The 26200-nt window shown below is 36.3% G+C and overlaps 1 protein-coding gene across 10 annotated transcripts in view; it reads right to left on the bottom strand.

Annotated features, from left to right (window-relative positions):
- The window catches only part of ZNF385B (zinc finger protein 385B), a 427950-nt gene that overhangs the window by 92048 nt on the left and 309702 nt on the right, over positions 1–26200 (bottom strand). For 8 of the 10 annotated variants that reach the window (XM_032755256.2, XM_032755253.2, XM_032755254.2 and 5 more), the window contains one exon: positions 9421–9563. The exons of the other annotated variants lie outside the window; for them this stretch is intronic. In XM_032755256.2, coding sequence (XP_032611147.1) covers positions 9421–9563 — 143 coding nt within the window. The remainder of the gene's footprint in view (positions 1–9420; positions 9564–26200) is intronic. 10 annotated transcript variants of the gene reach the window in all.

The following is a 26200-nucleotide window of genomic DNA, read 5'->3' as shown; positions in this document are numbered from 1 at the left end:
GCCGGGCATGGTAGCTCACACCTGTAATCCCAGCACTTTGGGAGGCTGAGGCAGGCAGATTGCCTGAGCCCACGAGTTTGAGACCAGTCTGGGCAACATGGCAAAACTACATCTCTACCAAAAAATACAAAAATTAGCCAGGTGTGGTGGCGTGCACCTGTAGTTCCAGCTACTCAGGAGGCTGAGGCAGAAGAATAGCTTGAATCTGGCAGGTGGAGGCTGCAGTGAGCTGAGATTGTACACTGCATGCTAGCCTAGGTGACAGAGCGAGACTCTGTCTCAAAAAAAAAAAAAATTCATAGAAACGTAAAATTTTCTAGGCATAGAAATCAATGCTTAAATATTTGTACAAAATCTTTGTTAGCATTGCACCACATTTCAAAGATTCCCTATAACTATTTTTCTAATGATCTGGGGAATGTTGCTGTTGAGTTATCTAAGCCTAATAATAGGCCATCAACCTCTCCCCTCTTCAAGTGATTTTGAGTAACCATGGAAAATTTCATCTTGGCATATTTTAGTTCTATGCACTCCTTTAGAAAACACAGAACAAGATAATCCTTCAATATATTTAAAAGCATGTCACAAAAAATAAAAATTCAACCATATTTTCTTTTTTATTTGACTGGGATAAATGTGTCAGTTCAAGCAGAGTCAGTTGGACATACTAGTATCCCAAGAAATATAGAATACATAATTTTTAATGACAGCAAGCACTATTAGAGTGACAAACAAGACTCAAAGGGCAAAAATTAACATTTGGGTTGCAAAAGTATTCTACTTAAATTTAAAAATATTCAAATAAGAGAAAAATACATATTCAAATGTTTAAATAAAGACTTCATTAAATAGATAAAGATATTAAAGGCAGGTTAAAAAGTTAAATGTCCTAGCTTCAGGTTTCCTTACAATAACACCTCATGGGAAGCATAGCATGAATTAATAGCAAAGCAAATGTGAATTTGATTCCCAATTTCTTTATTTAGAACCTCTCTGATGAATATATTATTATTTATACTACAAGAAAAAAATTTTTTTAAATATTCGTCGATATTGCCAAACCGTGAGTCAGAATCTCAGAGGTTCTAGAATGATAAAATAAATGGTAATCATATAAATCATTTCACAACTTGTCATGGATGATTCACAGAATCATACAGTGGTTTGGAACTTTATACTTAGAAATCATCTTTATTCTGTCCCACATATTTGCCCATGTCTCAGGAAAAAAATAATTTCAAGGTAGGCAGTAAAAATCAGATTATTTTTCACAAAATTAAGATAGTTGAGCCTCTTGCAATAAAGTAGTAGTGACTACCCTTGTACTTGTACTTTCCTAGAGCAGTTGTAAAAACATGGCAGGACTCACAAAAACATTTCAAATAAATAGACACATAAAACACCTGCCAGTTGGCAGAGAAATTGACAGGTGGCTGTGATCCCAAGTCAGCTCTTGATTATAGCTATAGCTCTGAACAGTTACACAAATACATATGCATGTATACAATGTGCAGGTGCTAAAAATAAACTTTACTTACTTATTGTCACATCATGTAAGTTGGGTATGTGTTTCAGTCTGCTCAGGCTGTCATAACCAAATACCATATACTGGGTAGCTTAAAAAACAGAAATTTATTTTCTCATAGTTCTGGAGATTGGAGGTCCAAGATCAAGGTGCCAGAATGGTGGGGTTCTGGGTGAGGGCTGTCTTCCTGGGCTTGCAGCTGGCTGTCTTCTTACTGTGTCTTCCCATGGCGAAGAGGAGGGAAAGCTCTCTCTGCTCTTCTTATAGGGCACTAACCCCATCATGAGGGCCCCACCCTCATGACCTCAACTAACACTAATTACCTCCAAAGGCTCTATCTCCAGATACCATCACTATCAAACTGGGGGTTATGACTTCACCATATGAATTTTGAGGGGATATAAACATTCAGTTTGTAGCAATCTACATATATAAATATGTCTTATAAATGTACTTACTTTATCATATTAAATTAATATTATCCATCTTGGTAAGTATTCAATTTATTTCAATTCAGAAGAAGTCTCTTCTTAAGGGGAACTAAACACGAAGTATTATTCCAGTTGTTTGTGAACAAAAATGAAAATTAAATCCAAAATAAAGGAAATAGGAGATCCTAATTCTAATGTAAGAAACAACTGTGTGTATTTTGGCAGCTCCCACAACATTATACATAGCCATTGAAGAATGACCATGGATAAACTGGCAAATCTAAAGAAAAACTAATAACAAAAAATGAAAACATCTCTACTAAGATAGAAAAAATTTATTTTTTCTGTTGTTTCTTGAACACTATAAACTTCAGCAATGATTTTCACTTTGCTGATGTTTCTTGGTTTTTATCTTGCCTTTATCAAGTCTATTTACTTCATTTTTTCCTTATAAGTTTATTGGGCACAAGGGGGTTTTTGTTTTATTTAATTTGCTTATCCTCTCCCCAAACCTAATACTCTTTACTACATATATTATATTTTCAATAAAATCCAGTAACTAATAATTTTGTTTTTAACTAAATACTCTTAAAGCTGGGGTCTGGGACGAGGAATGTAGTCAATATTTGCCAATATTCATACACCAGCCAAACAGAGAGAGCTGGGCACTATAGCTGGAATAAAGTTTATAACTATTGCCTTTAGATTAAAAAACAATGACAGTTCGGCTGGGCGCAGTGGCTCACTCCTGTAATCCCAGCACTTTGGGAGGCTGAGGTGGGCGGATCACCTGAGGCTGGGAGTTTGAGACCAACCTGACCAACATGGAGTAACCCGTCTCTACTGAAAATACAAAATTAGCCAGGCGTGGTGGCGCATGCCTGTAATCCCAGCTACTTGAGAGGCTGAGGCAGGAGAGTTGTTTGAACCTGGGAGGCAGAGGTTGCAGTGAGCCAATATTGTGCCATTGCACTCCAGCCTGGGCAACAAGAGCAAAACCCCGTCTCAAAACAAACAAACAAACAAACAACAAGAACAACAAAAAACAATCACAGTTCTCAGGAAAATATAAATTAAGTTAAACACTTGGGCTTATCACCTGGTCTTAGAAGGGACTCATAAATGTTATTATTCCCTTTAATAGATGGGGGAGTATAAACATTGAAAACCAAGGAACTGAGGCCCTTTCCTCTCTTCCAAAAAATTTTGTTGAGCACCTGTGTCAGACAGGCAACATACTAAGATGAATAAGGTAGAGCCTCTGTCCTCAAGGATCTGATGTTCTAGTGAAGAAGACAGATTAACTGATAATTAGATTATGGTGTGACAACTGGTACAATTAATGTAATCTGCGGCTACTTTGGAAACACAAAGGGTGGGACTTAATTCAGACTTGAAGAGTCACAGAAGCCTTTCTTGGAAGGAGGTGATATCTAAGTTGAACTTTGAATGACACATAGTTGAAGGTGGGGTAGAAATGGTGAAAATAAGCATTAGTGGGTAGCCAGGCACAGGCTTTGGAATATTAAGATCGAGATCTTTAAAACTTTATGTTTTGGTCCACACAGGCTTTTACCTATAAATGACTCACAACTGCCCCTCTGTAAAGTACACTGCTGAAGCACAGAGTTAACATCATCATCCTCCAAGCTGCGTCCTTGACATGTACTCCATCATAAATTATCAACAATCCAAACTCCGTCTTCCTTATCAAGTCTCTTTAAACTCTGCTTATACAAAGACTAAAATTATTTGCTTATTTTTACATACATAAGCATTGAGAGAGATTCTGTCAGTGGTGGTGGATAAGGCAAGGCAACCACTAAAAGAACACCGTGAAGCGTATTTCTTCGTCGGGTACAACTTAGCATAGAACAGGCATCTATTCTATTTTGGAATACAATAGGATCTCATTTCATTCTTGCTATGTTTATCATATAATGTTATCATACTTCACTATAAAAAAGAGGAAAACATTATGTTTTTAAAAATCTACTTAAAGAGAATAACAAAACATCAAACCTCCAAAACTTTCAACTGTGGTCTCAGAGCATAGTGTTTTCATTCTTGTGATAATAATTATAAGATTACACAAGACAGGGATGCCCTCTCTCACCACTCCTATTCAACATAGTGCTGGAAGTTCTGGCCAGGGCAATCAGGCAGGAGAAGGAAATAAAGGGTATTCAATTAGGAAAAGAGGAAGTCAAATTGTCCCTGTTTGCAGATGACATGATTGTATATCTAGAAAACCCCATTGTCTCAGCCCAAAATCTCCTTAAGCTGATTAGCAACTTCAGCAAAGTCTCAGGATACAAAATCAATGTACAAAAATCACAAGCATTCTTGTACACCAATCACAGACAAACAGAGAGCCAAATCATGAGTGAACTCCCATTCACAATTGCTTCAAAGAGAAGAAAATACCTAGGAATCCAACTTACAAGGGATGTGAAGGACCTCTTCAAGGAGAACTACAAACCACTGCTCAATGAAATAAAAGAGGATACAAACAATTGGAAGAACATTCCATGCTCATGGGTTGGAAGAATCAATATCGTGAAAATGGCCATACTGCCCAAGGTAATTTATAGATTCAATGCCATCCCCATCAAGCTACCAATGACTTTCTTCACAGAATTGGAAAAAACTACTTTAAAGTTCATATGGAACCAAAAAAGAGCCCGCATCGCCAAGTCAATCCTAAGCCAAAAGAACAAAGCTGGAGGTATCATACTACCTGACTTCAAGCTATACTACAAGGCTACAGTAACCAAAACAGCATGGTACTGGTACCACAACAGAGACATAGATCAATGAAACAGAACAGAGCCCTCAGAAATAATGCTGCATATCTACAACTATCTGATCTTTGACAAACCTGACAAAAACAAGCAATGCGGAAAGGATTCCCTATTTAATAAATGGTGCTGGGAAAACTGGCTAGCCATATGTAGAAAGCTGAAACTGGATCCCTTCCTTACACCTTATACAAAAATTAATTCAAGATGGATTAAAGACTTACATGTTAGACCGAAAACCATAAAAACTCTAGAAGAAAGCCTAGGCAATAGCATTCAGGACATAGGCGTGGGCAAGGACTTCATGTCTAAAACACCAAAAGCAATGGCAACAAAAGCCAAAATTGACAAATGGGATCTCATTAAACTAAAGAGCTTCTGCACAGCAAAAGAAACTACCATCAGAGTGAACAGGCAACCTACAGAATGGGAGAAAATTTTTGCAACCTACTCATCTGACAAAGGGCTAATATCCAGAATCTACAATGAACTCAAACAAATTTACAAGAAAAAAACAAACAACCCCATCAAAAACTGGGCAAAGGACATGAACAGGCACTTCTCAAAAGAAGACATTTATGCAGCCAAAAAACACATGAAAAAATGCTCATCATCACTGGCCATCAGAGAAATGCAAATCAAAACCACAGTGAGATACCATCTCACACCAGTTAGAATGGCCATCATTAAAAAGTCAGGAAACAACAGGTGCTGGAGAGGATGTGGAGAAATAGGAACACTTTTACACTGTTGGTGGGACTGTAAACTAGTTCAACCATTGTGGAAGTCAGTGTGGCGATTCCTCAGGGATCTAGAACTAGAAATACCATTTGACCCAGCCATCCCATTACTGGGTATATGCCCAAAGGACTATAAATCATGCTGCTATAAAGACACATGCACACGTATGTTTATTGTGGCACTATTCACAATAGCAAAGACTTGGAACCAACCCAAATGTCCAACAACGATAGACTGGATTAAGAAAATGTGGCACATATACACCATGGAATACTACGCAGCCATAAAAAATGATGAGTTCATGTCCTTTGTAGGGACATGGATGAATCTGGAAAACATCATTCTCAGTAAACTATCGCAAGGACAAAAAACCAAACACCGCATGTTCTCATTCATAGGTGGGAATTGAACAATGAGAACTCATGGACACAGGAAGGGGAACATCACACTCCGGGGACTGTTGTGGGTTGCGGGGAGGGGGGAGGGACAGCATTAGGAGATATACCTAAAGCTAAATGACAAGTTAATGGGTGCAGCAAACCAACATGGCACATGGATACATATGTAACAAACCTGCACATTGTGCACATGTACCCTAAAACCTAAAGTATAATAACAAAAATAAATAAATAAATAAATAAATAAGATTACAATTGACCTCATTTCTTATTTTTTTAATATTAACCTTGGTTAAAAATAAAATGATAAGATAGATTTCACCTAGTTTTCAAAGAACAAGTGGACTATTTAGTACAATATACTTTAAAAATTTGCCAACAATAAATTACGGCTGTTTTTCAAATATATTCTGCTTCGTATTGTTTGTAGAGGTCTATTATACACATTCAAAAAAACCATTTCCTCCTTCTATTTAATGATTCTGCTGAAAATTGCCTTCCAGACTTCCAGAAAAGAGCACAAAAGATTTCTGATTGAGCTTTGTTCACAATGAATGAGGTGGGAGGTGATATGGGCCAAAAGACTCAAGGACGTAAAGAGCCCGAACATGAATTTTGAAGTTAAAAAGATTCTAATTCAAGTCTCAGTTCTTCCTTCAATAACTCTCTTTCTTCCTGTAGACAATAAGAGTAATAATGACTGCCTGCCAAAGTGTTTCAAGGTCTAAGTACTTTGAGAGATGTAAAACATCACAAATATACAATAATCCAGTATACTTATTAGTGGTGATGTAATAGCGTTTTCCTAGGAAAATGTGGACAATGACTTTCATGACATTCCCTTAGGTATTCTATTGGGTGAGTTGGATACTAGAATGGAAAAGTCTATAGGAAAAGAATTAGAGTAATTTAAATAGCAACTCACAGGGAAAAATCACAGGTCACCCAATGATCTCATAAATTCATTTCCTGCAAGATGATAGAGGGTCCCACTTGGAATGACTTAATATTTAATACACTACTAGAAGGGCTCCTGTTTGATAAATGCCACGCATATAATATAGGGAGAGTAAAATAATTATTTCACGTAGTTCTTTACGGTATTCTTCACCTTAGCCAAATAGTATTTTTGTTTGAAAATTATGTTTATTTTCTTCCAAGAAGGAAAAAAATGAACTTATATTAATGTAATTATTCTTTGGGTTTTCTCAAATATATCATAAGATTAATTGCTGTGTACAATTAATCAAACAAACAAAATGACATGTTAGTGCATCTGTACCCTCTATGCAACATGAACAAACCGTTATGAAATTGTAATTTTATATTTAAAAATCCTTTATGAAGGTATTCTCTCCATCTTTGTTTTACAGCTCTTCAAAACAGGCAGATGTAAGACATTTTGATAACAAAAAAAGTGACTAACAGATTAGTGCTAATCATATGATTGCAATCGTAAAAAAAACTGTGACTGGGTACCTTTTAGGTATATGTGTAACATACTTCCAGAAGGGGATTAGAAGGATGGATACCAGTTGCTGACCACCTTCCGCTAGTGGAGGAAGTAAAAATATGTGCAGGGGTAGGGAATATGACTTTCTAATTTTACCTCAAATGCTAAAGTTTTATTTGAATTTTTGGACTAAGTATTCACGTATTATTTATGTTAAAAAATAAATAAATAAAGAGGCCAGCCCGACGGCTCACATCTGTAACCCCAGCACTTTGAGAGGCCGAGGCGGATGAATCACCTCAGGCCAAGAGTTTGAGAACAGCCTGGCTAACATGGCGAAACCCTGTCTCTACTAAACACACAAAAATTAGCCAGGTGTGGTGGCAGGCGCCTGTAATCCCAGCTACTCAGGAGGCTGAGACACAAGAATCACTTGAACCTGGAAGGTGGAGGCTGCAGTGAGCCAAGATCGTGCCATTTCACTACAGCCTGGGCGACAGAGCAAAGCTGTCTCAAACGAATAAATAAATAAAATAAAAAGTAAAAGAAAACAAAATAAAGAGAGGTGAGCCACAGTAAGCCATTTATGACTACTTGCATCCTGAATGCTGCTTCCTGACAACAACTAGACTTCAGCAATAGCTATAAATGCTAACTTCCAAAGGCACATTAATCAAAACACAAATACCTCATAAATGTTCTACGAAGTATAGCTTAATTCAGTTATGATTGGAATGTGTCACACATGTTTGAATAGAGGATACCACTGGCATCCTCAAGTTCACATTCTCTGAAATGGCATCATGTGGTGTTCTGGGATGCAGCGGGTGGATCAATGAAACCAAGGCAGGCATGATTTATCCTATTGAGCCCCTCCACTGCTCTAGGAACAATGCTCACCTTTTGTAACTTTTTTTTTTTAACTGTTTGACTTGTCTCTGAAAAACTCAAAGAAGACAAAAACATTTAACTGTTTACTCACTACATCAAGGCCAGCGCCCTGTAAAAAGTTGGCTGATGCCCTACCCCCTAATTACCTTACAACACTAAACCCTGACAGAGGGCCTGTCAGCAGATTTTATTGACAATCCTTAAGGAAAAATCCTCTTGCTGTTTTCACTTCTTACAGAAGATAGGTTTGCAAAATGAAACATTTGGCGGTACTTCAGATGCTCGCTGCCTCGTGGTGTTGATAATGCAATTTTTTTTTATTACAGCAGCATTTATAATGCTGCATCATTAATGTAGACCATCATGCCCCAACTAACTGTATTTAACAACCAAGCAGACAATTTACGCATTCACCTGAACTGTTGAACCTTTTCTTTTACTATAAGGTTTAGAATCTGGCTACAGATTGATTTTATGCTAAATTATATTGTTGAAAGATGTCATGCTCCACTTGACACACCTACAAATGTTTTTCATTCAAATAAAAGAAGGTCAGCTGACCTGAAGAACATCAGTAATTATAGGTAATTCACTAACACTTATCCTATGTTTTAAAATGTCAAAGTGTCTTGCAGATAACTAATGTGTAGATTTAAAATGAGTGTTTTTCTTTTTCTTAATAGAGTCAAATTCACATCATCTACAATAGCCCCCAAATAGAAATTTTGGTTGTGTAGGATTCACATTTTATCTAAAGTATCTCCCAAATAAAAATGCAGCCAGAGAGATAAATCCTACAGTCATTTTTTTTTTTCTAAGAGAAGGGAAAAATCAATGAGTCTTGGTATCTCTAAATTGTATTCCTGAGCATGTGAATAACATCCCAGAAATGATGTACGTTCTAAAGCCACTGGAAATTCTATCAAAATTGTGCAACATAACAGGTGAAAATTTTTCAGAAAATATTTTCTGTGGAAATATTTGTATAATAAACATACTGGCTATTGTTTGGGCTACTCCCATGGGTGAAGCATCATCTTTCATAGCACAACTGAGCAGCATAACCAATATATGGTCTAAAATTACACACTTTGGAAACAGGCTGTATCTATTGACTATTCACAAATGTAATGAAAGTGATGGAGGAGGACACAAATAAAATAGAAATGAGTTTACTCACTGTGTTAAAATTTGGAAAGAGCCCAACAGCAGAACTACTGTCCACTGGAAAAGACATAAATGGTTTGATATCCAGTGAAGGCTGCATCATCAGGGTAGGTGTGCGCACAAGAGCAGGAAGGGTAGTAGTGTGGCATGTACTGCCTGCCAAGAACAAAACAAAAATGAATTCAATTTCTTGCTCACATCCATCTCCCTCCCAAACCTACAGTGCAAGAACAAGTCTGTTGAGCTGCAACTTGCAAGCAAGAGAGTTATGCTGTAAGTACGCAAATGGCACAGGAGTAGTAAACACAGTAAAAAGGATCTTCCTCCTCATTATCCAAGACAGTGATGCACAATGCTTCCCCATGGGCAAGGGCTGAGGGATGCTCAGATTCAGCCAGGACACCTAGTAGACAGATCCTACTGGCAGGTGGGTCAGGCAGAATGAGAACGTCCTGTTGGCCAACGCTTTGCCTCTGACTCGCCAAAAGTGCAGGAGAGAAGAGGGGAGGAACCCCTTGAAGCCAGACACTCTTTGCTATTAAGAATTACTGAACAGCTAGTGGACAGGTTTTATGCAAATCAGAGATAAATATAGGGTTTTTACAAGAAAAAGAAAACTTGAACCTGAATAGTTACTGTCTGCTCTCAAAGTTATGATTCAACTTGTTCTCTTAAAAAAAAAAAAACTTTCTGAAAGTTGCTCTTACTTTGAAGTAAATGGGTAGTCTAGACATTGGATAGTTAAAGACTAAAAGGGTTGATTATGGCTTGGCTGCAGACAGGGTGTTGGGGGACAGGTAGTAGTTAGGACAGGGATTCAAATTTTTGTCTTCAACTTTTTATTTCTAATTTGTTTTGTGTTATTGTAGCAAATATCCTTTTTAGCAGTTAAATTAACTGTCACCTCTATTTTTTTTGTTGACTGTTTTCAAATTTTGTTTTAACTTTTGTGGGCACATAATAGGTACATACGTTTATGAGGCACACAAGATATTTTCATACAGGCACACAATGCATAATAATTACCTCAGGGTAAATGGAGTATCCATCCCCTCAAGCATTTATCCTTTCTCTGCATTACAAACAATCCAATTATACTCTTTCAGTTATTTTGAAATGCACAATAAGTTATTGTTGACTATAGTCAGCTTGTTGTGCTACCAAATACTAGATCTTATCTATTCTAACTATATTTTTATTTTTTAAATTTTAATTTAACTTTATTATTACTATTTTTCAAGACAAGGTCCTGCTCTGATACCCAGGCTGGAGTGCAGTGGTGTGATCATGGTTCGCTGCAGTCCTGACCTCCCTGGGCTCTGGTGAGCCCCCAACTTCAGTCTCCCAAGTAGCTGGGACTACAGGTACATGCCACCACACCTGGCTAATTTTTGTATTTTTTGTAGAGATGGGGTTTTTGCCACATTGCCCATGCTGGTCTCAAACACCTAGACTCAAGCAACAATCAGTCTCGACCTCCCAAAGTGCTGGAATTACAGGTGTGAGCCACCACACCCAGCCTCTAACTATATTTTTGTACCTATTAACCATTCCCACTCCCCTGCCCTCTTCCCATCCTCTAGTAACCATCATTCTATTCTCTGTCTCCAGTTCAATTGTTTTAATTTTTAGCTCCACAAATAAGTGGGAACATGTGAAGTATGTCTTTCTGTGCTTGGCTTATTTCACTTATAATGTCCTCTAGTTTCATCCATGTTGTTTTTACAAATGCCAGGATCTCATTCTTTTTATGGCTGAATAGTTCTCTATTGTATGTATGTAACTCATTTTCTTTTTCCAGTCGTCTGTTGATGGACACTTAGTTTGCTTCCAAATCTTGGCTATTGTGCATAGTGTTGCTATAAACATGGGAGTGCAGATATGTGTTTGATATACTGATTTTATTTCTTTGGGGTATATACCTAGCAGTGGGATTGTTGGGTCATATGGTAGCCCAATTTTTAGTCTTTTGAGGAACAACCAAACTGTTTTCCTTAGTGGCTGTGTTAATTTACCTTTCCACCAACAGTGGAGGAGGGTTCCTCTTTCTCCACATCCTTGCCAGCATTTGTTATTCTGTCTTTTGAATAAAAGCCATTTTAACTGGGGTGAGATGATATCTCATTATAGTTTTGATTTGTTTTTGAAGATCAATGATTGAACACATTTTCATATACCTGTTTGCCATTTGTATGTCTTCTTTTGAGAAATGTCTTTTCAGATCTTTTGCCCATTTTTTATTCAGGTTTTTAAAATAGACTTGTTTGAGCTCCTTATATAGTCTAGTTATAATCCCATATCAGATGGATAGTTTGCAAATATTTTCTCCCATTCTGTGGGTTGCCTCTTCACTTTGTTGACTGTTTTCATTGCTGTGCAGAAGCTTTGTAACTTGTGATCTCATTTGTCCGTTTATGCTTTCCTTGCCTGTGCTTGGAGGGTATTACTCAAGAAATTTTTGCCCACTCCAATATCCTGGAGAGCTTCCCCAATTTTTTCACATAGTAGTTTCATAGTTTGAGGTCATAGATTTAAGTCTTTAATACATTTTGATTTTATTTTTGTATACGGTGACAGATAGGGGTCTACTTTCATTCTTCTCCATATGGATATTCAGTTTTCCCAGCACCATTTATTGAAGAGACTGTCCTTTCCTCTATGTATATTTTTGGCACCTTCGTCAAAAATGAGTTCACTGTAGATGTACAGCTTTATTTCTGGGTTCTCTATTCTGTTCCATTAGTCTATGTGTCTGTTTTTATGCCAGTACCATGATGTTTTGGTTACTATAGCTCTGCAAAATAATTTGAAGTCAGGTAATGTGATTCCTCCAGTTTTGTTCTTTTTGTTTAGAATAGCTTTGGCTATTCTGGATCTTTTGTGCTTCCATATACATTTTAGGATAGTCTGTTCTATGTCTGTGAAGAATGTTGTCATTGGTATTTTGATAGGGATTGCATTGAATCTGTAGATTGCTTTGGGTAGTATGGACATTTTAACAATATTGATTCTTCCAATCCATGAACATGGAATATTCTTCCATTTCCTTGTGTGTGTCCTCTTCAATTTCTTTCATCAATGTTTCATAGTTTTCGTTGTAGAGATTTTTTACTTCTTTGGTTAAATTAATTCCTAGGCATTTGATTTTAGTTATAGCTATTATAAACAGGATTACCTTCTTGATTTCTTTTTCAGATTGTTTGCTGTTGGTATATAGAAATGCTACTGATTTTTGTATGTTGATTTTGTATCCTGTAACTTTACTAATTTTATCAGTTCTAGTTCTTTGGTGGAATCTTCAGTTTTTTCCAAATATAAGATCATACCATCTGCAAATAATGATAATTTGACTTTTTCCTTTCCAATCTGGATGTCCTTTATTTCTTTCTCTTGTCTAAACACTCTGGCTAGAACTTCTGCTATCACCTCCTTAGGTATCTGGTTTAATGCATGAGTAGAAGATTTATAATGCTCCTCTCCAGTAACAAGCATCCTTCTTTAGTGTATTAACTTTCATGTAGTATAGATAAGTAACTGCTGGTGCAGGTAACTCTCTGGTAGGCAGGCTCTGGCATGTAAGGTTTGTTTATTTGTTTGTTTGTTTTAATATAACAACTTTATTGAGGTATAACTCATATACCAGACAATTCATCTGAATTGTAGAATTCAATTATTTTTAGCCTATTAACAGAGTTGTTGTATTATTCCATTTTCATACTGCTATGAAGAAATACCTGAGAGTGTGTAATTTATAAAGAAAAAGAGGTTTAATGGACTCACAGTTCTACATGGCTGGAGAGGCCTCATAACCATAGTGGAAGGCAAAGGAGGAGCAAAGACTTGTCTCACATGGTGGCAGGCAAGAGTGTGTGTGCAGGGGAACTGCCTTTTATGAAATCATCAGATCTCATGAGACTTATTCACTATCACAAGAACAGCATGGGAAAAACGTGCCCCCATGATTCAATTACCTCCCACCAGGTCTCTCCCATGACATGTGGGGATTGCGGGAGCTATAATTCAAGATGAGATTTGGACTAAACCAAATCAATTGTAGAACCATCACCACAATCAATTTTAGAACATTTTCATGACATCTAAGGGAAACTCTTATCCGTTAGCAGTCACTCCCCATTTCCTCCTAATATCCCTAGCTCCTGGCAACCACTAATCTATTTTCTTTATCTCTAGATTTCTCTACTCTAGACATTTCATTTAAATGAAATCATATAATATGTGATGCAGTCTTTTGTGACTCACTTCTTTCATTTGACATAATGTTTTTGAGGTTTATCTATGTTGTAGCATGTGTCAGAATTTCATTCATTTTTAAGGCTTAATAATATTCCATTGTATGGATTTCCCAAATTTTGCTTATCCATTCATCAATTGATAGGCATTTGAATTACTCCCACTATTTTGCTATTATAAACAATGCTACTTTGAATATTCATGTACAAGTTCTTACGTGGATATATCTTTTCGGTTCTCTCAGGTATATACTTAGGAGTCAAATTCTGGAAATTGGTCATCTGGTAACTAAATGGCTTAATATTTTGAGGAAGTGGCAGGCTGTTTTCCAAAGGGTCTGAAACATTTTACATGATTACCGTCAGTGTATGAGGGTTCCAATTTTTCCTGGCCTGCCTATATAGGACCACACAATAATTATATACCTAACATCCCCTATTGACTTCAAGGAGAAATGAACAGTATGAGATAATGCTCCAACTATTAAAATTTCCACCAATCTTTTACACAGTGTCTCAGACTCATTAAAATTTCTATTTCAATGATCCTTTTTTGGGAATGAATTTTCTTAATAAACTCTGCATCATATTTCAAATCGTTCCAGAACATTATTGGCAATAGTGTTGCCAATAATGGACTGTTATACTTCATTTACATTGATCCTAAAAACAGAAGAGAAAAAAGAGAGAAGGGTGCCTGAAGCATTTATCTGTAATGGCAAGTGTTCAGGTCAGCCCCATCCATTAGGGAAGACAGAGTAGCACTCAGCAAAAATAGAACCAGCCAAAAGTATAGATTGAGAGTAGTTTTTTTTTTTTTTCGGATGCTCAAGTTAATACTCTGATCTCAGCATGTGATTCATATAACCACCCTGTATTTAATTACACATTACTCTTCAAATTAGGTAATGTTACTTCAGTGCTTGTAGATCTAAGATGATGTATTATATAAATATATCAAATGTTGCAGGGGCATTTATTAAAATATTTTAAAAGTTTTGCTTTAAACTCTTAGCTAAATTAAAAAACAGAGATATTTCTTATGTTAGCCTAATGGCCTATTTTAATTTATTATTACTATAATCATTAAAAGTCTAAAGTAAGGTATAGACTAATTCTACTTAAAGCTGAATGATAAACAAATGTGTAATTATTTTGCCATTGTGAGTCTCCTGGAGGGAAGCAAAGTTCTTTCTCTAAGCCCACAATGGTGGCTCTGATAATACTGTGTAATACATGGCTCCCTAGGGCCTGGTGAGAGTCACTTTGTACTAACAAACCCAAATCAAATAGAATGCAACAGGGAACTTCACAAACAGATTACTCCATCAACAAAGGTTGGAATGCGCAATGATCCCCCTTACCCAATCAAATCTCTATGCTAATAAAAACAAGGCTTGAGAACTACTTAGCTGCCACTACTCATTAGCATAAAAAACTTAGCAGCTGTTTACCATTTCATTAGCATTTTAACGACAGACAATTTGCCATGTTAAACACAGATTGTTTTAAAGTACTGGTAGATCTTCTGAATAAATATAAACTATACTTTCATTAATCCTTCACCTCAACCTTGCTGTTTTCAATTTTAAAACCTACTTTTTAATACTGCTTCACCAGGACTTATTGCTTGTTTTTGCAAATGGTAAATAAATAGGGACAAAGTGCATTTTTTTGAACAAGTTATTTCATGCTCTGATCTCTCTGTCTTCATATTTCAGATTTTGCTGCTGCTGCTGCTGCTGTTAAGAATCCTTTCTTCTCACCTCTGGGTGCCCGAAAGTCAGCAGGAGTTACAAGCGGAAATTTGGCCCAAATGCATTGCACTCTGAAAGAAAATGCTTAATTTCTCTAAAAGTCAAGGACTTGCTGAGAAAAAATGTTGAAAATATAATGAGCAGGCATTTTAATGCAAAAGGTGATATAATATACCCATTACGTTGCTATTCTCATGGGACAGAACCAACCTTTGACTTTTGTATAAACTATTTGGCAATATTACGTAAGACACCTCCTATTTGTAGTTCTGTTTCAGAACATAGTATATAATCTGGTATATATCATAATCAATAAAGTCATAATGAATAAAATCAAAATAGGGTGCCATCCTATTTGATAATAAAACTTTCATATCACTGAATGCATATATTTATCAAACTTCCTGTACTAAAATGAAATACACATATATAAGCATGCATACTCCAAAAATTTAACAGGAATAATTTAACACTCTTGAGACAGGAGTAATACAAGGTGGTCACAGGAGAATAGAAAATTCCAGACAGCAGTTTCACATGTTTAGCAGAAGAAAACTATTGAAATAGCTGCATAAGGTAGGGGCTGATAAGACCCTGAAAAACGAAGGTGTGGGCCAAGCTGGCTAAGACTAACTGGACTCAACATGGCACTGGATTTGACCTAGGTTTCACCTAGGATCTCATTCTACTCTCATTAACATACTAAATCACACACCACCAGTGTAATGACAGTTCTGAGACCACCCATATTGGGTGTAAAAATGGGTAGCACACAGTTCCAAGAAATCTTCATATCTTTCCAGGAATCTTTATGAATATCCCACCACTTGATTAAAGAAACCCATAAATATAGAAACTCCAAACCCTGTGATGTGACTCACTGCTCATGAGTATGCCCACAATCCCCTTCCTTAAGTGTGTACTTTTCACTTTGCAATAAATCTGTACTTTCACTCTATCCCAATTTGTCCTTGAATTCCTTCTCACAACAGCATCGAGAGTCTGGACACCAGACAGAGTCGAGGTCTCACAGGCGTTTGGGGATCTCCTTTAGTCCACCAGTTTCACTCATGGAAATTCCATGTATTCATATGAATATGAATTCCCATTAGAATGCAATTAAATTTCTTCCATACATTTCACTTTGATGGTAAAATACAAGTTGATTCATCTATAGCTATGAAACCAATAATATGTAAAAGACAATTTCCTAATATGATCATAAGAAAACTATTATTTCAGCCAACTGCCTCTGTAACATAATAGGTACCTTATTATGTTAATGGATTATGTCATAATACATCACAATACAACGTTACTTAAGGACAGATGACACCTGAAATTATTGCCTTAGTCTTTGGCCTTTAGATATATAATCTTAAAAGCCCATTTAGATTATAACTTTGAGAATTCCTAGTGGCTCTTCTTTATATGCCAAAACAGAAGCAAACAAAATACCTCATTCTTCAAAACAGTATGCCAGAGTCAACAAATATGCATGAAGACGCATTTGCAGAATGAGATCAAATCTGTATCTATTCTATATCCTGCAGGAGTAGTTTCTTCTTATGCCATTATTATGCATGTTCCCGTCAGTGAGTACTGAAATTAAAAACTTAACGTATTATAAAAACCTACTAGGGGAGGCAATGTCAATTATAGAACTCCAAAAGATTTCTTTAAAGAAATTTAAATGAGTGGCATTTCAGATTTTCTGCCAAACTCAGTTTTCTCTTTTCATGCTTTCCTAGCTTTGTTGCACCTAATACTGCATATTTTTTCTCTCATCAGGATAATTGCCATCACAGCATCTCCTCCACTTCTCTCAGCATTTCTTTTCTTTCATTAATCTGCTAGGTGAAGAAAATAATTTACCAAGAGACTATCAAAGCATGGCCACTAAGAGGTGGCTATATGAATAGGGGAGGTGACTGATAAAGGATTTTGCTTTCGAAAAGGTCTCGTAATAGCAATAACAGAGATAACATTTTTATAGAACATACTATGTAGCAGGCACTATCCTAAGTTCATTACAATGTAGGTATATATACTCATTTACATATACTCATATATATATACTTATACATATTTAATCCTCGCAATCTGATTAACAAGGTATTAGCCCCATTTTACAGAAGAGAAACTGAGGCACAGAGAGATTAAGCCCAACTTCATATAGTTTATATGTAGAGGAGACAGAATTAGAACCCAGGCTATTTGACTTCTGAATTCTGCTTTTCACTACCATGCTATGCTCACTAAATTGTAAAGGTGAAAACACTCCAGTCATATAGATACATTCTCCAGCTGAGGGAGAAGCATTTTACCATAAACCTGAGAGATTTAAAATACTGGACCTCCAAACAGATATAGTATTCAACTGGGAATTAGTTGAAACTTATTTGACCTTAGTGTAGTATCTGATACTTAAATAACCAAGATATATAATGAATATATTTATCTAAAAAGAATCTTCTCCAAATAATAGTATTATTTGACTCCATAAATACTTATGAGGGACTAACAAGGCACAGTGCTAACAACTACAGGGATTATGAACTGTGTCAGAACTTATTTTACTTTTTAAGATAAGAAAATAATAATAATAACTGCTACCATTTAATGAGATTTTACTGCATGCCAGGTAACGTGCTAAGTGATTTATGTCCCTTATTCTTATTAAAGTATAATGCAACTCTATGATATTTATATTATTATTCCCATTTTACAGATGAGAAAGGTGAGGTTTAGAGTGATTAAAATCACTCAGTATGTGGTAGAGCCTGCATCCAAACTCCTGTTCATCTGACTTTAAAGCCCATGTCATCATTCCCTAAAGTAGGTTATATGTAAAGCTGTTACATGAAAAAGATTCTGTCATCAAATACATTTAGAAAATCTTGCTTCAACAAAGCTTAAAGCAGTTCTTTTCTGCAACGCATCTCAGAGTTTTTAATATACTAACAGGCACTGTAGATATCTAGGCAGAAAAAATGTCTTCCCTCAATTTTTTGAGCATAGAATCAAGCCTTAAATTTTTTTTTTAAGATGACACAGGCAACACTGTTCTACACCTGTTAAAAGCACCAACTCAGGAGACAGATATGTTAGAAGCTGAAGACTCCTGGGTGCACTACTTTCTTGTGCAACCTTGGACAAGTTATTTTACTTATTTATACCTCCATTGTCTTTTCTATAATTAAGAAAAATAAGAGTAGCTATATTATAGGATGGGTGGGAAAACTAATTGAGATTTTTCTATGCAAATTGCCTAAACCTGTGCCTGATACATAGCCAGTATTGTATAAGCTTCAGTTACTGTGGTTACTAACTACTCCTAATCCTTGACACTATGCCATATCCCAGGAGAGCATGAATAGTTAAATCTATTAATACTTAACATAAATGGCGGGGGTCACGTGTTATTAAAAAAATGTTAAGTAGGTTCAAGAGAGAAAGAAATTGCATCTGGTTCATAAATGGGGTTCATAAATGTTTCAACAGATGAGATATCTCTTAAGATAAACTTTGAGGAATGGCTTGTGTTTTGAGAGGTATATATGGAAGAATGGTGGAGGGAACTGTATAAACAAAAAGTATAGAGAAAACAGAATATGTTGAAGTTAACATTTTTTAGGCTCTCAAGGTATTCTTAGGGTTTCTGGATTAAAAGGTAAAACCAAAAATAGAAAAACAGAGTATCTTTGTGACCTTGGACTAAGCGAAGGTCTCTTAAACAGGAAACAAAAGATGCTAATCATAAAAGAAAAAAATTAATGAATATATTTTATTAGTAAGAATGTAGGAATAAGACACCATCAAGAAAATGAAAAGGCAATCCACAGAGTGGGTGATGATATTCACAGTAAATATTTTTTGACAAAGGACCTGAATCTAGAATACAGAACTCCTACAGATCAATAAGAAAATGATAACACTAGATAAATGGGTAAAAGACTTGGACACTTCACAAAAGCATATATCAAAATGGCCAATAAACATACAAAAACAGTGCTTAACTTCATTAGTAGTTAGGAATATGTGAATTACAACTACAATGAGATATCGCTATATATCCACAAGAATGGTTCAATTTGATGAAGAAAGATGAAAATAATATTAAGTGTCGACAAGGATACAGAGCAACTAGAACCCTATATTAAAGTGTAAATTGTCACAGCTACTTTGAAAAACTACTTGGTAATATCTATTTAAGCTGAATATATACATATCCTATGACCCAGAAATTTTCCTTCTAGGTATATACCTAACAAAAATGATTTGTACTAGAATGCTTATGGCAATATTCTTCATAATAGCCCCAAACTGGAAACTAGCCAGTTAATCTATCAACAATAGAAAGAATAATTTTTGTATGTTTGCACAGTGAAACATTCATACAATGACATACAGCGATGAGAACAAATGGCACATACTTACATGCAAAAACCAATAGATCTTGCAAGCATAACGTTGAAAAAAAGAACTAAAATAAAGGAGTACATGCTGTATGATACCATTTATATAAAGCATAAAACCAGGCAAAGTAATTTATTCTGTTAGGATAGTGGCTTTCCTTATAGAAAGGATGGGATGAGGTGGGGGGTGAGATGACTACAACAGGGCATTCAGAGTGTCTTCTAGGATGCCAGAAATGTTCTTTCCTTGATCTAGGGGCCAGCTACACATGTATGCTATATTTGTGTACATTCATTCAACTGCACACTTTTTTTTTTTTTTTTTTGAGACGGAGTCTCGCTCTGTCACCCAGGCTGGAGTGCAGTGGCGCAATCTCGGCTCACTGCAAGCTCCGCCTCCCGGGTTCACGCCATTCTCCTGCCTCAGCCTCTCCCAGTAGCTGGGACTACAGGCGCTCGCCACCACGCCCGGCTAATTTTTTTGTATTTTTTAGTAGAGACGGGGTTTCACCGTGGTCTCGATCTCCTGACCTCGTGATCCGCCCGCCTCGGCCTCCCAAAGTGCTGGGATTACAAGTGTGAGCCACCGCGCCCGGCCTCAACTGCACACTTATGTGCACTTTTCTGTATGTTATAAATGAGCAGAATTTTTAAAAAATGCAGTCAATGCTATTAATTCTAATGAAATGTTTTGACAAATATAGGCAAAATTTCCCAATAAGAATATCTTCAAATACTGTCAAGTTTGTATAGTTTTAGGATGACAATGACTCAACTTTTTGAGTTCTTTTTTTTCCACTGCCAGCTTGATTTTGCTCAAAATGGTTTGTGAGCAAATAAAATTCCTCTTTAATGCTGATGCTTCCTTGCTGAATTTAGGAAGTGAATAGGGGAGACTAACACAGACTGTAGTGATACCAAAGAGAAAAATGTATATCTAGAACTCTGAGTCTATAAAATCTAACAATTGGCAGTTACGTGCCTGAATTTCCCTTAGGGAAGCTCAGGGTTCTCCCTAAAGAGCTCCGACAGCAGCCACCATGGCAGCAGCCTGGCAGAATGTTACATTTAAAAATAAATCCTTTTGAGCACTGCACTGAAGTTGATAAGCAATAATGAAGTGCTGCATCAAAAAACGCCAGAGAAGCCGCATCAGGAGGGATTTAAAGCCACAATGTCCTTTGGGTTTTGTAGTAATACGCCAGCTTTTACACAAAACGATGAATCTTTCACCGAGATGCAACAGATGGCTTTTCAGATGCTGTGGCAATAGAATATGTACAGCCAAGTGGTGATTCATTTATACCTGAATATCTTGCCCACTTTGATTTCTTACATTTAAGTGTTGTTAAAAAAAATGGATAAGATTTATTTACTATACTGTACAAACTATAGTTTGGTCAAACATGTGACATACTTCACTGGCTGCAATCCTTTTTCAAAGCAGCGTTGAAAAGTATGAGAATTTAAGAATTTAAATAAATTTATGGGGTTAAAACTGAATTTAAAATATTTTTCCTTTATCATAGTTTCTCAGCTTATAACCCAATAGTAGTAAGCATGATCATGCAAAAAAAAAAAAGGAAACTGAAAGAAGAAAAAACGGTATTCTAACAAATGCTGTCTCAAGTTTTCTGCAATAATTTTTAAACACCTGACTTATCAAAAGGGAATGTCATGTGCTTAGTTTCTAAATTACTAAGTCTTTGGAGAAGCCAAAATTATCTCCAGACAGGGCTTTACTAAAATTGTCTGAGGTCAAGAATGGATTGGGAGGTCACAGCACCTGATGAAATTTACTGGCAAAAAGACCTGGGGTGATGGTCCTGAGCTACATTTGCCTGGTGACTCTCCTCAATGGCATTAAGACCCTTTCTTGAAGTCTGAAGCCTCTTTCTATTACAAACAGAGGAACTATTTGTTGTCCCTGATGCTGATGCTTCCTTGCTGAATTTAGGAAGTGAACAGGGAGACTAACACAGACTCTAGTGATGCCAAAAAGAAAAATGTGTATCTAGAACTCTGAGTCTATAAAATCTAACAATTGGCAGTTACGATGGCAGTCTATAGCATGCTAAAGACCTAATGGTAGTGCAGAACTATAATTTATTTTGGAAACTGCCCTAAAAAATACAACCTTTCCCAGGAAAAGTGCAACAATGTTACTCAAGTCACTGAATAGTTCTAGAAGAATTATATTTAATACAATTTTAGAGGTAAGCATAATTTAGGAATCTACCCTTCATTTTGTATAACAAAAATGGGATTTGGAGAGCTTAATCTACCATGGGACCTGACTGATGCTGGAACCAAACCTAGAGCTCAGTGCCCATGAACACTGTTTCGAATATTTAAGTCTGTACAATCAAAGATGTACAAGAATCATATATTGTCATCATTACCTTCTTTAAAAATTCAAGATTAGCATTTGGTGTGTTTTCTTTTTCAACTTTGACTGAAATTTTAAAGAGAGTATTCATTTAATTAAATGAGATTTTAATTTTACTGTTTTATCAACATGATTAATGGGAGAAATTCAATGAAAGAAAAGCCAGTGTGGCCAAAAGCCAACATTTCTTTCCAATTTATAAAATAGCACAAGATTGATTATAACAGTTCATGTTATTTTATATATAAAACATATATGTATATAACATATATATACATACATGTTTTAGATTCATAGGGTACATATATAGGTTTATATAATGGGTATATCATGTGATGCTGAGGTTTGGGCTGCTAATAATCCTGTTGCCCAAGTAACGAACATAGTACCTGATAGGCTTTCAACCCTTGTCCCCCTCACTCCCACCCTGCTTTTGGAATCCCCAGTATAATGCCTCATTTTAATACTTCTTTTAATATTCCCAATGGGGAAAAAAAGAGATGAACAAAGCTCATTACAACTATGCTTTAACCATACTGTTTGGATCAATATAACTAATTTAAATAGCCTCATGGTAGGAGGCACACTCACATTTGTGTTGGTGGTTTTTATATTGAAGTACTATCAGAATCACAACAACAAAAATGCTATCTGAGAAGACACATTTTTTCAAGTAATGGCAACTGACCTTCTATTTGAGATCAAAGCAGCAGGACTATTTAAACCTCCGGCTCTGTCTTTAGGCCTCTCCTCTGCAGTTCACACTAAGAGCCAGGCTAAAGGGATCTGGATACAGCAACTCTGAGGTCAGTGCACCCAGCTGCTGCTACAAATTCTAGCTCTAGGGCACAAAATATTTTTTCTCCTAGTTTCAGAGAATTTCAGTTCCTGCTTTCAATGTCTAGGCTGTGGTATTTAAGAAACAAAAGGAGGGAAAAGAAAAGAATAGTGGTTTATATAAATTATCCTTTTTAAAAGGATATTTCCCCCACCCCAAGCTTGTTCAATTTGAGAAAACAGAGTTAATATTCGCCCTGCTAGTGCTCTCTACTCCCACCTTGGCAGAGAAAAAAGGTTTCTTTAGCTTAAATATTAACCAAACACTTCATAGCTATTCAAAAGTAGGTGCCCATGTTAAAAACGACAAAAAGTAATGAAATCCCAGAAAGCACAACTTGGGAATAAATAAAAACAGTAAAATCTGCTCTAAACCCTTTTTGCACATGTATCCCAAGGCCACCAGAATTACAATGCACTATAGAGTGTTCATTAAAAAGTCTAGTAAAGTATGATAGTCATGGTGGCCATCATAGAAAAGGCCACTCTTGGTCCTCCATCAGCAAATAAGCCATTCTCACCCAGGAGTGGCAGAGATGGCTTCCATCTGGCAGCCAAGGTTGCTGTGCAAACAGCATGAAAGCCCCTGTTCCATCCCTATGGAAACCTGCTATGGGGTGCCTGATCTGGCCATGCCAAGGCCAGAGTGAGCAGAGACTGTGAGTATGGGGTTAAATTGGAGCTACAATGGGAAAAAATGGTGAGGGATGATCTGGAGAAGGAAGAAAGCAGTGAGTTTGGCTTAGTTTTGCAAAGTGGATTAGAATTAGTATGAATTTCTTGTTAGAAATTTCCTAATATCTTACTCCCAAAATGATTTTCTTCCCTTTCGCCTCTTCATTGTATGACAGAAATCTGTATAAAATGAAGTAGAGTAGAGCAAAAACTGCATGAGCAGGAACAACCTAGTGAAGCAGGGCATCTAAGTTCTTCAAACACTCCTGTGGGCGACTGGAAGACAATGTGAGCTCACCCTTTTCCTGAGAAACATGGAGTGTTCTGTGACCCAGGGAATGCTTGTACTCTAAAAGGTCTCTAGTGGGTATTTAACAGATTGGGCCAATAGTTGGCCTGGCTTCTTGAAACTCTTCCATTGTCCTGACATCCTAGAAACTGATGCTACTTGCTTCAGTAAGGTAGGCAGTTTCTGGGGCACTAGCGATGTGCAAAACATCTCCAATGAACACCCAAGTATTTTCTGCACATGAAGGCCCTCATCATAAATGACTGCCCCGGCCCTGTGCATCATGTTACTCTTGTACTATTATACTGACCTTGTACCAGACTTTCTTACATGAAATTTCTTTTTCTTTATTTTTTAACATAGTCATCAAAATTTTTACTTTACAACTTGACTGTCAGGTTCTTTTTTTTAATATCATATAAAATTTATGGTGTACAATGTGATATTTTGATGCATATATATATATATATAGTGAAGTGATCACATATATAGTGAAGTGATCACTATAGTAAAGTCATTTGACATATCCATTATCTCACATGGTTACTTGTGTGTGTGGTAAGAGTACCTAAAATTCACTCTTAGAAATTTTCTAACATACAAAATAATATTAACTACTGTCCTCATGCTGTACCTTAGATCTCTAGATATAGTCATCCTACATAATTACAACTTTCTACCTTTTGCCAATATTGGCCTACATCTCCCCATATTCCCCTCTCTCCCACAGTCTGACAGCCACCTTTCTATTCTCTGTTTCTATATATTTGACATTTTAAAAAAGTCTACATATAAGAGAGATCATGCAGTATTTTTTTTCTGGTTTATTTCATTTAAGGTAATGTCTTCCAGTCTCATCCATGCTGTTGCAAATGGTAGGATCTTCTTTTTAAAATCTGAATAATATTCTTTATATGGAATTTCATTTTGGCTCCCCAAATAATTCCCTCCTATCCCAGCAATGAACACCAAAAGTCAAGGCCATAATGACTTTTTCATAAGAAGTCTCACTGAAAGTAGAGCATTTCCTCACAGCACTCATTATTTTCCTTTTCAATGATTTGCTTTATAAAGCAACAAAGGAACGGAAATATTTTCTTTTAAAACATTTGTTTTAACTATCGGTCTCTTCTGAACTTCAAACAGACTGTTAAGGTCCCTTTGCTTTAAAAGACACCAAAGGAAAGTAAACAAGTCACAAAAATGGACCTAGTGCTCAATGTATTTAACTTGAGAAGGCATGTTTCCAGCTAAAAGGAATGCAAAAAGAATCCAAAGTTCCAAAACCGCACAATCTCTACAACTTTCCAAACTTTGATTGACTTGTATCTCTGTCTCCTTTTCTCCAACACCCTCTTTCTCTAACTCTCTCTAATCACTGTTTCCATAGTCTCCCTCTTTCCCACCTGTCTTTTCTGCCTCTCTCATCTCTCCTGTTTCTCTCCTGTATGTAGCATCTCTGTCTCTGTCTCTCTCTGTTTCTGTACATCTGTGTACCTATCTGTGTGCCTCTTTCGTCTCTTTGTCTTTGGCTCCCACCATAATACTTCCAGGGAACTAGAAAGCACTCATAAAATTTGTCATTTGCCTTATTTTGCAACTACATTGTATTAGTTTTGTTTTTAATATTTGCTTCTATAAATCAAAAGATTAATAGCAAGATTATTGTAGTATCAGGACAAGTTTGTCCCTGTGACAAGATTTAACAAATTAGACCATATCTCTAGTTCTGTCTCCAGTAGTCACGTCAGTTGCAACAACTGAGGATTGTTTTTATTACATGCTCCCACGATGGTATCTACCATACATGTGAAGGAGAGGGACAAGTTAGAAACTTGAGTGCACCACAGAATTTTATGGTATATTTTTATGGAAGTTCATCATTGTGTCCTTGGTTATACAAATACTATACCATTTCATTGGACAGCACAAGGTGCTTTTACATATATTAAATAACTTTTTACATATATTTTACACACACCACAATAAGTAGTTTTCTAAACTTTACATGGCTTATGATCATCCCGTGTTTTTCTGATGAAGAAAATGATGCTTGGGATAAATAATTCTATGAAAAGCAAACATAGAAAACAAAGGCCATGATGAATATAGCACTACAAAAAATTTTCCCTAAATCAGGTATGTAATAACTAAACTTAGCAACATTGTCTGCCAAGA

This window comes from Hylobates moloch, unplaced genomic scaffold, assembly GCF_009828535.3.
Source record: "Hylobates moloch isolate HMO894 unplaced genomic scaffold, HMol_V3 SCAFFOLD_1, whole genome shotgun sequence".
In the NCBI taxonomy this organism is placed as follows: domain Eukaryota; kingdom Metazoa; phylum Chordata; class Mammalia; order Primates; family Hylobatidae; genus Hylobates; species Hylobates moloch.
Note: the sequence above shows the minus strand (reverse complement) of the source record. Positions and strands in the feature narration are given on the sequence as shown.